The sequence below is a fragment of the Rutilus rutilus genome (assembly GCF_951802725.1).
Source record: "Rutilus rutilus genome assembly, chromosome: 20".
Taxonomy (NCBI): domain Eukaryota; kingdom Metazoa; phylum Chordata; class Actinopteri; order Cypriniformes; family Leuciscidae; genus Rutilus; species Rutilus rutilus.
Genome location: NC_140225.1, coordinates 24843493 through 24856739, shown reverse-complemented (window position 1 = coordinate 24856739; position 13247 = coordinate 24843493). Strand labels below are relative to the sequence as shown.

The 13247-nt window shown below is 37.5% G+C and overlaps 2 protein-coding genes across 2 annotated transcripts in view; one reads left to right on the top strand and one right to left on the bottom strand.

The window, feature by feature from the left end:
- The window catches only part of ttc7a (tetratricopeptide repeat domain 7A), a 62984-nt gene extending 57376 nt beyond the window's left edge, over positions 1-5608 (bottom strand). Inside the window, exon 1 of the mRNA XM_084392280.1 lies at positions 5456-5608. Coding sequence (XP_084248406.1) covers positions 5456-5512 — 57 coding nt within the window. The 5' untranslated portion in view covers positions 5513-5608. The remainder of the gene's footprint in view (positions 1-5455) is intronic.
- A 560-nt stretch (positions 5609-6168) lies between these two features.
- On the top strand, positions 6169-13202 carry mcfd2 (multiple coagulation factor deficiency 2, ER cargo receptor complex subunit). The gene is made up of 4 exons (XM_084391645.1): positions 6169-6300; positions 6784-6960; positions 9612-9771; positions 11496-13202. Exons 2-4 carry the CDS (start codon positions 6788-6790, stop codon positions 11625-11627), a joined length of 465 nt encoding a protein of 154 aa, XP_084247771.1. The 5' UTR covers positions 6169-6300; positions 6784-6787; the 3' UTR covers positions 11628-13202.
- Positions 13203-13247: the final 45 nt, after the last annotated feature.

The window sequence follows — 13247 nt, the reverse complement described above, 5'->3', positions numbered from 1 at the left end:
TCCACACTGCACAGTGAATCTCTTATTTATATCGCGTCTAGATTTTGTTGTTTATGAGGGGATTTGCGACAGTATAAAGCTTTTGAGCAAATTCTCTGCATGGTGACTCTAAAACACCTCTGATTTGCCACTGTGTTCATGCGCTTAACATGTCTGTGATTGGCTAAAATGCTCAACGCTGAAACAACACAAGTAGTTTTGTTTTTGAATAATAATGTGTCCTCCAGTTCCCGGACTCGACTGTACTCGGAAATTTTTCAGAGTCTAAAATGTCAGAGTCCGTGTCAAGTCCGAGTACAAATTCATCCGATTCAAGACTCGAGTCCGAGAACCCTACCTCTACAAGTTACCATTGTGAAGAAGAGTGGAGCATTTGCTTATGCTGTGGACTGATCCAGCTAAACTCATAACTGCTCTGATAAAGGATGATTTAATGCTTAGCCATTAAAATGCTATTGAGTGCTATTGCTAGCAAAAAGTTTGGTAGCTAATACAGTCTTATACAGTAGTTAAGTTGTGTGACACTAAAGTACATGAAATTGAATTGGATGAATGAATATATGAAATTGAATGCCTGAATCATGTCATGGAGCCATATAAAAATTCACTTTTAGATTACTTTATCAGATCACTTAAAGCTACACTGTGTAAGACTTTCTCCCATCTAGCGGTGAAATTGTATATGACTACCAACTGAATATTACTTTCTAGCCCTTCCCATTCCTAGGGTGTTTTAACTCCTACGGTGGCCGTATTATTCCAGTCGCGAGTAATCTCCCCCTTGCATTTGTTGCAAGCGTGGCTGGCGCCAGCAGACGGCCACAATAGTTGCCTCTCGTGTTTGGGCATTCAGCACGCTGAGGCAGCTTTTGTATAGTTCATGTATATAACTATACATTGTATAGTTCATGTTCCCATTGCGGGGATATGACTATGGCAGCGTTAAGATCAAGACTCGCTTACCTCAAGGGAGGTGCAGTCCCCTCGCCTATGCCCCAATCTAGTGCCTATTCTTGACCTCAGAATAGGCCTATTTTGGCGCTTAGCCAGGGTGATCTGAAGATCTATCGCCGCACATCACGATGCAGTTGAGGGTAAGTCGCTGGGAAAGCACGACCAATTTATCGTCGGTGAGGAGACTATCTATACCCTATTAGGATTTGTCTCTGGTCCTTTTGGCACATTTCAGAGACCACCCTTTGAGCCTTTGCAGTCAGTGGAGTTAAAAATTATGTCCTGTAAAACTGTCCTGTAAGGGTAGTAGGGCTGTCGCGATAACCGCAATATTGCAGTACCGCGCTACTGAAAAGCCAACCGCAGAGGAATTCAAGTAACCGCAGCAACCGCGATATTCGCGTGTTTTCTTTTTTCATAAGGCTATACCCTTCTTGTTTTGAACTTCTGTATTGAATCTCTGTCTTTGAGGTCAAGTCATATACGTGAAAAGGTTGCCGTGTCCAAGGAAAGTTAAATATTTGTCCTGTCATCCTTTTAACGTTTAAAATAAAGGGTATTTACCATGAATGGCATCAGCGACAGGCCGACAGCGCTGGTCAGCATCCACAGCGCGAGGAACTCGTGGTCGCGGGAAACAAAACTCAGTGAGTCACGGATTGAATCAATGCCATTTGTCTCTATGAAGCTTCAGCGTTACCCATGCGACGCATTGCTGGTCAGCTGAGCCTTGAAAAGTGGAGCTCAAAGTTAAAAATAATTAATCTTTTAATGAATCAATCAGCGTTTTTGAACGTGTTGTTGAATGAATGGTTTAATGACTCACTCAAAGACAGTCCGTTGCCGTAACAACTGCGTGCTGAGTGACAGGCTTTCAATGCGCAGAGACGCTGTTTAGTTTCGGTTTATGGGTTACTGAAAATGTACTCGTTTTTGTGCATGCTGACCACATCGTGACACTTATTTATATAGCAACAATAAAATCAAAATAAATGAATAAATGCGGTAAAACCGCATATCGCGCCATTGAGCCACTCAAAATTACCGCAAGGGAAAATCCTTCACCGCGACAGCCCTAGAGGGGGACCTGCATGCATTTTTGGTCGACGAATCGTGCCTAGAATTCGGCCCGGCTAACTCTCACATGATCCTGTGACCCCGGCCCAGGCGCGTGCCCAAGGTTCCTACCATTCCCTTCCGGGACCAGGTGGTGAACCTGCAAGCGCTGCCTTCGGAGGAGGCAGACCCAGCCCTGGCTTTTCTCTGTCCAGTTCGCGCTCTGCGTCTATACCTGGACAGAACGCAAAGCCTCAGGACCTCAGATCAGCTCTTCGTCTGTTACGGAGGCCAGCAGAAGGGTTTAGCCCTAGCCCTAACCTGGCTGCTCCAGTCAAGTTCCCCACTTAGGCGAACCCTGTTGAGTACCTCCGCACCCCTTCGGCAGTCAGACGTTGCGGAGCGTCTGACGCCAGGCCTAGTGCTCGTATGCTTGTGTAACTTGTGCTAGGCTGGGTTCCATATGTGGCGATCCCTGCGCCAATCTCAAATGCGTATTCTTCCACGATCAGCTCTCTGCGTTGAGCCTGTGTCTTTCCCTTGGCAGAGTCCGCTCTGCCGTCACTGTTCGGTGTAGCCCTCCCCCTTCTTAGGCTGGAGCCACCCCAGTGACATTCTACCATGTTGCACTGCCCCTAACCGGCCATTCCATATGTGAATTCTCCACATGGTACCTCCCTTCGGGCAGGATGTGGCTTTTGCAGCGTCCCTCTCTCCTGGAGTGGCATGCTTTCCCAGTGTTATACAAGAGTTCCACTGTGTGGGGTATAACAGAACAGAAGTTTCAACTCCCTCTACGCAGCCAGTTGGGGGTCTGAGAGTCTTGCCTAGGGCCCTGGATGTGGCAGCAACCGTGGCGTTTTCCATAGGGATCCCAATTACGTCATCACGTCGACATTACGTCGAACGTGAGCGACTGATAGGGAACGTCTCGATTACTAATGTAACCCCCGTTCCCTGAAGGATCACTCGCCACCATTGTTGATCATCGCCGTATGGCCAACATGATCTCGGTTCCTCAGCGAAAAACAATGTGTGTGTGCGCCTGCTTCCTGTTTACACCCGTGCTGCAGGGCGGGGCGCGTAACGCAATTCAAGCACGCCAACGTTCTTTGGCTCGTTCTGCAGACCCTCGAAGATGATGGGCTCCCTGAAGTGATCCCAATTACGTCGTCACGTCGACGTTTCGTCTCCCGTTCCCTCCTTTAGGGAACGAGGGTTACAACCAAGACAAAATGCGTTATCACTGTTGGTGAAAAGGGTCCACTGTATGGACCAAAAATTAAAACACTGAGACATTCTTAAAATATCTTACAGTCACAACAATTGGAACGATATGAGAGTGAGTAAATGATGAAAGAATATTCATTTTGGGGTGAATTATCCCTTTAAGCTGGTAGGACCAACTTGTAGCTGATTAGTGGATAAGAACCATCTTGTACAATGTTCTAAATCACAGTTACCATGATAAAATGTAATACAGACTTAAAAAGAAAGAAGACACATTAAAGTAACATTTTCTGACAGTGTAATAATAGCCTTTGTGCATATTATGACAGCAAACACCATTTAATGGGCTGCAACATCATGTGGGCCAACAGGGATGTGTTAAGAGTCTGCTAAGACCATAAATGTAGTTTAACAGTTCTTCTTTCTGAAGCAAAGCCTTGTCCTTGACAGCTATGTCCTATTTCCCTGAAATCCCTTCACTGCTAGATGACTAAATCTATTTAACCGATTAAATCTGGTTAACTATTTGCAGGGCTTGTTGTAATTGAATTAGGCCTATCAGATCAAGAGAGGGAGCTGCTTCCATATAGTCTGGAATAAGACAATGGCTGTGTCCGAAATCGCATAGCCTACTCTCTTGAGTAGGTACTTATTTTGAAAAAGTATATAGCCTACTTCACGGCCACTTAAAAGTGTATGTAGTGTGAATGTAATCCAGACATACTACAGTACACTCGCCATGCTGTCATTATCATGTGATACCAGTGTCAGTTGTGTCGCTTTACTGCCATTTACAAATCCTCTCACATGGTCTCATGGGATAGTAAAGTGTCAATAAAACACTAATCCAGACATACTACAGTACACTCGCCATGCTGTCATTATCATGTGATACCTGGTCTGAGATTTCTCTCAGGTCTTCTAACCAGAGATTGTTATGTATTCCAAAGTCGAAGCTGAGGTGCAGGGGTGACCGGGCTTTTTCAGTAGCTGCCCCCAGACTGTGGAATGCTCTACCTTTGTGTATTCGCTCTGCATCATCTTTGTTTGTTTTTAAATCTAAGTTAAAAACGCATTTGTTTGAATTGGCTTATATTCAATGAGGAAGTTGTATCGTAAGTTTTTATTTTAAGGTTTGTTATTTTATCTTGTTTTAATTATATTGTATTGTCTTATTATGTTTACTACAGTATGTGCAGCACATTGGACAACTCTGGTTGGGATTAATGGTGCTATATAAATAAAATTGACATTGACATAAAATACACATTTCAGAATCTCACCAGAAGTAGTAGGCTAGGTCATCCGGTTACTTTTGCCTACTTTTTTATAAGTACAGTGATTTCGGACATACTCTATTTGTCACATGTTGTTTTTCGTCTACTATACAGTAGGGAAGTATGCGATTTTGGATGCAGCCCAAGTCATAAGTCTGTTTAGATGAAAATACTAACTAATTTGATGCAAAGCACCTGCCACAGAATGCAAATGCCAATGAAATTAGACCTGTCCTAATCGCTACTGAGACAGTGGCGCCATCTAGCGGGCGATTTAAAATAACCTGTGCTTGACAGTTTTGATTGAGCATTTAATGTACATCTACAATCTGCTAGATTTGAGGTAATCTATGCTGCTGGTGTACTCCTGAACGTAGACAAAATTAACCATTAGCAGATATATCTACAACTTTTAATTCTAAAGTATTTCTTTTCGGGGAAAATATATTAGAAATGTCCGACATCAGCCAAAACTCGAGCGTGCATAATGATTGACAGACGAAAAGTGTTTCTGAATGAATAACGTTACTAAGGGCGGTCCTCTCTCTCTACGCTACTCTGACCTGTTCACGTTTGTTTTGTTTTAAAAGAGCCTGAAGAAACAGCTGTGATCAGTGATATGTATTGTGAAATGATTAAGCGATATATTGTGGGACTGATAGAGACAGACAATAATGTAGTATTCCGAAAAACACATTAAAAAGTCAGTAATTTGGTAGTTCAAAAAATAAAGCGTCGTACAGCTATCAAAATTGCATGGCTTTTAAAAACTCAATAAAAACTAAGAATAAAGTAATCATTCATCGACTGCCAATAATATATCCATTAAAATCTACATAGAGAAGAAGCTAGTCTAAGTTGCTAGGAAACATCAAGCATGTCTACTGGCTATTCTAAAAGTCACATTTCTACGTCACCAATACTGTAATAAACCGAACCTCCAGCTGTCGGAAAATAGATTTGGCCCTCTCATTTTCTTTGTAGAGGTTTGCCATGCAGCTGACCGTGGTGATTGATTAACTAGGCACAAAATCATCATCCCTGAGAGTTATAGGTGCGCTCATTCATTCCTCCGCTTTGCTGCTGCGTGTGGATTAACTGTCCAGTGCACGCGTGGCTTTATTATGACGTTTCACTCAAATCCAATCAGCGTGCAGCTGTCTTGTCCTGTAAAAAAAAAAAAAAAAAAAGAAGAAAAAAATGTATTTAAAACAAATTCTAATTTATTATTCCTGATATCTGTTTTAAATGAGAATGCAATGATGTAAACAAAGACTCGTCAAATTATAAAATTAAATTAAATTCTCCATCAGCCTTTACCTACTGAGCCACTCGAATTTGAGATATTTTCATATTCTTTTATAATTTTGCTTTTTAGTTTAAAAAAAAGAAGATTCAGATTTTTTTGTGACTATTCTGAATTAGCTTTTGGCTAAATATTTTATACATAAATATAAGAGCAAATCGAATTTTAAAGTTTTTGTTACCAAGGTAAAATTTGGTGTATATTTTTGTATAGTGCATAGTTTTATATAGTTTTTATACCATCCTACATCCTATCGTATTGTATTTTTTTTTTTACCGTGTCCACATAAAATAAAAAATAAAAGCTACCGTGTCCAATCAGAGTTTAGCTGTCGTGTCCATGGGGTGAAAGGCAACTACGGCAAGCAAAAGCAGTCAGAAAGAACGGTGTTGAGTAAACATCAGCAGGACTTCAGTTACTCCACTGTGCCTGAATAAATAGGACGAATATTTACCCGTCAACTGTGATTCATAGCAGGTGAGTAAATTTGCATGTGTGTGTTGTTATATTGCTGTAAGGTGTATTAAGAGAGACGCATAAAAGTATTCAGATGACTGGGCAACGTAACTGTATGCAACTGTTGTTTGAGTGTCTAACGTTAGACTGCTCTTCCTGTAATGTTTCAATATTCATATCTATCTTTTTTTAATTTTCCACGTTTCCGTATAGATTCTATTCCGTATTGTGATAGTAATGATGTAATTACTTTCCTCCACCATCTGTTTAGATTCCTCATTTTTCAAGTTCATCCATATGTCAGCCACATGAGCCCATTTCTCAGATTTATACTGCTTTTTTATTATAGATATTCTGTGTAATCTTATCATAACGACTCTTGAAATGTGTGGTCAAATCATTGGTCCTCATTGGTCAAATACTTGTCAGTAAGGGCTGCTCCAGCTGCAGTATGAATGCTGTCATTCTTTTCTCGCATGAACTCTTATTACCTTGTGATTTCAGTGTAATGAGATTGAAAGAGAGGTCTGGGCAGCTCAGATTATGGAGCTGGTTCCTGCTCTGCTCCAGCTGTACTCTGTCTATATGGGCTCATGGAGGACAGCATGGAGAACAAGCTGCTTCAAATCAAGAGCCCCCGCCAATCATCCGGCTGGACAGGAACATGGTTCAGGATAAAGAGTGAGTAGTTTTTTTTTTTTTTACTTTAAAACTGCTTTTAGAGCCTATACATGTATCCAAATTTAGTGAAACTGAAATGTATTTTTTATAGCGTTTGTTGATTTTGATTGGATTCTCTCTGCCAAATGACCTCTGCACCGGAGCAGTCTGTCCTGATCTCTGATTTCAGCGAATAATATGTCAGAATAACAAAGGTCATACTTAATCCATCCACAAAAAATCATCTTAATGTTATTTTTCTTTACTATTTTAATAGTAACTTATTATTTTGTAAATTCTAGTTGCATGTTCTGCATTAGAGAGAGAGAGAGAGAAAATAAAAGATGATGCAGTTCAGAACACAGTTGAACCGAGAGTAATGTCGCACTGGCAACACACAGGAGTGAGTAACAGTGTTTTTACCATGTGTCACTATTGCTTTGTCTGAAACAGATCGTTTGATATGGACTCACTTTACTTTCACTTCACTGAAAATAATGAATATAAGAACAACAGTTTGACAAACAATGATACATTTATTAATTCATAATTAATTGACACCAAACAGAAACACCATAAGTTATCCTTTGTCAACTATAATTACTGTGGTACCTCAACTCTATTTGCCACAACCAAGATTTACAAAGCATATGTAATATGCATAAATGCTTCACAGTTGGCAAATGTTTTAACTATGTTACGAGATAAACATATTTTTGTATTGTCTTTGTTTAAACACTTACATAAAGTAATAACTGCCATATAAAACATAAGGAATAAATATAAATAAAGATGATTAATCACCATGCTGGACTATCCTTGGTTTTTGAGGTGGAGGTTCGTTGTCTTCTGATTTGGGATCAGACTCTGGCTCAAACACGTATGGTTGAATTTCACCGGTTGCCATTTCAACATCGGAAGTTTTCAAAACAATGGTGGGACGTTGAAAATTATTTCAATATACAAAACTCATAGCAGTGGCCGTTTACTTCCAAGTGTTGAATGTGACATGCCGATCAAAATGAAGTGTTGGAAAGAGGGTCAAAAACAGGATAGAAAATGGCTTATTACTTTTAAATTAAGATGTTGTTTTTTTAATCATTTTTTTAATGTAAAAATATTGCTGACATTGTAAGTGGGCCTCAAAGAAGATTATAAAATTTTACGAAATTGCACTTCATGACCCCTTTAAAATAAAAATAAAAACTGAAAACAATTAAAATTATTTTAAATTGTAATAATATTGCACAATATAACTGTTTTTTTTTTTTTTTTTTTTAAATAAATGCAGCCTTGGTGAGCATTAGAAATAAAGAAATATTATGGTAAAATAGAAATAGGCTCTTAGACTTTTTGGCCCTACTTGGGTATATAACAGTATATAAAGGATGTCAGTAGATTTATCAATAGAATGAAAGTTTACCCTATCTACTTTTCTTAATGCATCATATAGATCGTATTGTGAATATGCTTATGTTATATTCTTAAAAAAGATTTTTACCTTGTCATAGCTGGACCATTCGTTAAATGACAGACTTTTCTCTAGTGACAGCAGAACTTCTCCAATAATTTAGTCAAATCAAACCCGCCCTGCAAACCTCCACTTTTGAGTGTAACAGCCACATCTCAAAATCCAATCAACAACTAATGCACAGAACCAAGTTTTTTTTTTTTTGATAATCAATTTAACTTATATATACAACACAATACGAAAGAAAATACAGTGCTATGCATAAGTGAATACACCCATGCTAAAGTTGACTAAAAAGAGGAATAAAAAATCATATTTTGGAAATTGAACTTAATGCCTTAATTTAAAAAATTTGGAAAAATCCAACCTTTAAGGACACCAATTTTCTTTGTGAATGAATAATGTATCGTAAATAAATAAATGTTCTTCCTTAAAATACATGGTGCATAAGTGTGTACACCCCTATGTTAAATTCCCATAGAGGCAGGCAGATTTTTATTTTTAAGTATTTAAAAAAAATTTTTTTTAGGATACTATGCATCCTGATAAAGTTCCCTTGGCCTTTGGAATTAAAATAGCCCCACATCATCACATAGCATTCACCATACCTAGAGATTGGCATGGTTTTATTTCAGTTAGCCTAATAGCTAGTTTGATTTGCATTGAGAGATGATCTTATGGAAAGTACCCCATGCCAATCTCTAGGTATGGTGAATGCTATGTGATGATGTGGGGCTATTTTAATTCCAAAGGCCAAGGGAACTTTATCAGGATGCATAGTATCCTACTTTTTTTTTTTTTTTAATACTTAAAAATAAAAATCTGCCTGCCTCTATGGGAATTTAACATAGGGGTGTCCAAACTTATGCACCCTGTATTTTAAGGAAGAACATTTATTTATTTACGATACATTATTCATTCACAAAGAAAATTGGTGTCCTTAAAGGTTTTTTAAATTAAGGCATTAAGTTCAATTTCCAAAATATGATTTTTTATTCCTCTTTTTAGTCAACTTTAGCATGGGTGTATTCACTTATGCATAGCACTGTATGTGTTGCAACTTTAGTTTTATCGTGACTTTGATCAACCAAAGGTTGCAGTTATCGAATGATTCTGATCATCTTAAATTGGCCAAATACCAATCCACCTCTGGCTAATATTATTCCGTCTGTAATCTAACCTTTCTTCTGTTCTGTCGTAGCCACATCATGGAGCATTTAGAAGGGGTGATTGAAAAGCCGGAGTCGGACATGACACCTCAAGAGCTGCAGCTTCACTATTTCAAGATGCATGACTATGATGGCAACAATCTGCTGGATGGACTTGAGCTTGCCACTGCCATTACTCATGTGCATAGAGAGGTGTGTGCTCTAATTTTGAGCTTGACTTTATGCTGTGTACACTACCGGTTCAAAGTTTGGACACAACCTACTTAGAGCTGCACGATTAATCGTTTAAAGATTGCGATCTCGATTCAAACACCCACACAATCTTATTCCTAAATGACAACCATTTGGTTATGTCTATTGAACCATACTTGAACATTCAAATCTGCGTTGCCACTGACCCAGAGAGAGAAATTGTGATGTATAGGTATAAAACAGCTTCACAAACAGTCTTTTCAACTACATTGTATCGTCATTTCTGATTTACAATAATTCAGATTATCACAGAAGTACTGGGATAAAAGTTTATAGTTCAGTCTACAGTAGTGATCAAAATAGAGCAGATCCCCTTTTGAAAGTAGCTTGACACTTCAAATAACTATTGTATATCGACTAGGTGGCGACAAGTGCCTGTTAAAAAATGTATTTGTCATTGAATCATTGATTCAAGAGATTTGTTCAAAAATGCCGATTCATCAGTAATGAAACAAGTGAAGTATTTATGAGTGAGTCGTTGAATCATTAGCACTATTCGGACAGGATTAGTTTTACAAGGGTAGATGGAGTAATGTATTTTTACCACAGGACGTCTGTAATAATATTGGCCAATTCTCACGGGATAAGATATCTCAGTAAAACCAGCAGAAGTGGGAGGAGTAACAAAATTTTCGCATCACCTTCACCCTCCTGTCGTCATGTGTGTATTACGTTGCTTCCTGATATCATGTGCGCAAGCACTTAAAAACTATATTTCTATATATAAAACAGTTAATTCCGGTCGAACGATGCATTAATTAAATTCAGATTGGATTGTGTTGGTAATAGGCCCTTACCTAACTCTAAAAGATGTTTTGTGCCTCTAACAAGTGCTTTCTGAATGGTATGTGGAAAACAGTGAGTTTTGCCACAGACTTAGAACGCAACTAAATGTTTTTTCAAGCGCCTCCATACTTGAAAAACTGCGGAAAACTACTTTTAAACACGTAATATGTGTTTTTATGGAATATTTACATACATATTTACAGCGGGTCTATTCGCACGGGATCAGTTTTACCTGAGGTAATTTTTCCGGACCTTTTTACAGAAGGTAAAAGTCGCTATAATCTTTACTGACATTGTCAAAATCACTGAGAAGCTCTGGTAATAATTACTTTACCCCACCTCTCCATGTTAAACCTATCCCGTCCGAATAGGGCTATTGATTCAAAAGATTTGTGTAAAATCCAGTAATGAAACAAGTGAAGTATTTATGATTGAGTCATTGAATCATTCATTCAAACCAATTTTAAAAAAAATAATTCATTCTAATTCATTAAACATATTTTTAAATAGACTGCAGCTATTAATATTTTGTCAGAACCTCTAGTAAATTGTGTTATTTTATGTAGTTGTCTGTTTAGAATCATGGAAGAATCGTGATCAATTTGAAACGAAAAAAAAACAAAAAAACAATTTATTCAGAATTGTGCAGCTCTAAACCTACTCTTTTTCAATATTTTTTTATTCTTTTTAAAAAAATTATTATTATTAATTTATAATGACACATATAAATGTTTTTAATTTGTATGGGATTTAGTTTTAATTGAATTTTATAATCTTTCCCTAAGTACAATTGTATCAGCCTCTCCTTCTATCGTTTGTCATGTTTTATTCATTCCGTTCAATTATAATTAGTATTGTCACTTGGCTTCGGTTTCCAGGAAAGAGGAGATGATAGCCAGCCAATGAAGGAAGAGGATCTCATCAATCTCATTGATGACGTCCTCCGAGACGATGATAAAAACAACGATGGCTACATTGACTATGCAGAGTTTGCGAGGTCTCTGGAGTAAAAGACGACGGGAACAACCGTGGCCTTACTGTGAATGCAGATTACCTCTGATGTACAAATCTCCAGCACATTCCTTAATGCGTGTCCGCGATTTCACAGGCACAGTATATTCATGCTTTAGTATAACCAGTATAAAATATGTCGTACAATGAAATCGTGAGGGGCATGTAGTGACATGAGATGTTTTGTATTTATGCCATCTGTGTAACATTAATTCATTGTTGCACTCACATCTGCATCTCTTATCAGAATGGGCCCTTGATGTATAAACTGCCAAATTTATTAGCTGTAAACAAGCAAAAATTGTTATTATTGAATAAATACTTTGCAGTGACACTCTCCTGCAAAGCTGATGGTTAAATAAAGCTAAAGTGGGATGTTATCGCTGCTCTGCTGAAGAATGATGGCAAACATGCACTCTTTCTGCCTTAAAGGGATTATCACTGTTACTGTCATTATAAAAATACACATTGAAAACGATCTGAAAGGACAGAACTTTCACATGTTGAGCACAGAACATCTAACTATGTAGATTTCGGTTTACCTAGATTTACATTGTAATGTGCAAAATGCTTGTTCGGACCTGGTTGAATCCCAATGTAGAGCTAATGCTACTTTGGTTGGATTTAACAGCTACCATCTATTTGATGAAGTTGTCCATTTCTAGAACAGAAATAGAACTTGTGTCCACTAAAACATCAGGGTGAACTGATTTTCAGCTTGCTATAGAGTCTGAATTTACACAAAATGCCATATGGGTCAATGACATGATGCTGCTTTTGTTAGGATCTATTAAGTTATTCAGAAAAACAATTAAAATGCAATTAATCCATATACTAGTGACTTTAATGCACTTCTTCCATAATGAACAATCATTTTGATATTTTTTCGAGGCATAAAAAAAAAAAAAGCTTGGGTGATGCAATTACCACAATATAATGAAGAAGAAAGCCTTATTATTAAAATAATACAATTATTGATAAGAAACCTTTAAGTATTTTGGTATACTATTGGTTTTCCCTAGAAAAACATATTTCTTACAAAACTGTTTTTTATTATTTGACCCAAAAAATATTCTGCCAAATCAGTTGTTTGGGTCAACCAAAATTCAGATTTTTTTTTTTTTTTTTTTTTGAAATTACAGTAGGATAAATGTTTGTAACCAGCAAAAAAGAGCACATGTTTTCAAAATATTTCAAAGATTGTCATTGACCCATGTCTGTTTATTTTACATACTGTACAAACAATGGCAAGAAGAACAGCATTTGACACAAACCATGTGTAATTTATTTCTACCAAATCTGTAAATCGTTATTGATGAATTGACTGAATAGAAATGTCATTTAAAAGCTCATAGGGTCTATTGTACATTTCATATGAGATGAGAATGACATGTTCATAATGATCCTTATTTAAAGTCTACAGTGTAAACAGAACCTAGTTTAATTGTCTCAGTTTAGTATTGTTAAAGGAAATCAATATAAATGTAGTTATTTTTGTCTAGGGAGATATAGCAATAATTGAGAGAAATTATGTTACGTGTGATTGCAAATATAATAAAGACAGAAAATGTCGATCTTGCTTTGTCATTGAAAAAAAAAAACTTTATTTGTTCTGTAGC

Excerpts from the sequence above, each read along its gene's own strand:
- mcfd2 (XM_084391645.1), top strand. The coding sequence starts at position 6,788 with ATGAGATTGAAAGAGAGGTCTGGGCAGCTCAGATTATGGAGCTGGTTC. Across the intron at positions 6,961-9,611 it reads AACATGGTTCAGGATAAAGA|CCACATCATGGAGCATTTAG; the intron begins GTGAGTAGTTTT and ends GTTCTGTCGTAG. Across the intron at positions 9,772-11,495 it reads TTACTCATGTGCATAGAGAG|GAAAGAGGAGATGATAGCCA; the intron begins GTGTGTGCTCTA and ends TTCGGTTTCCAG.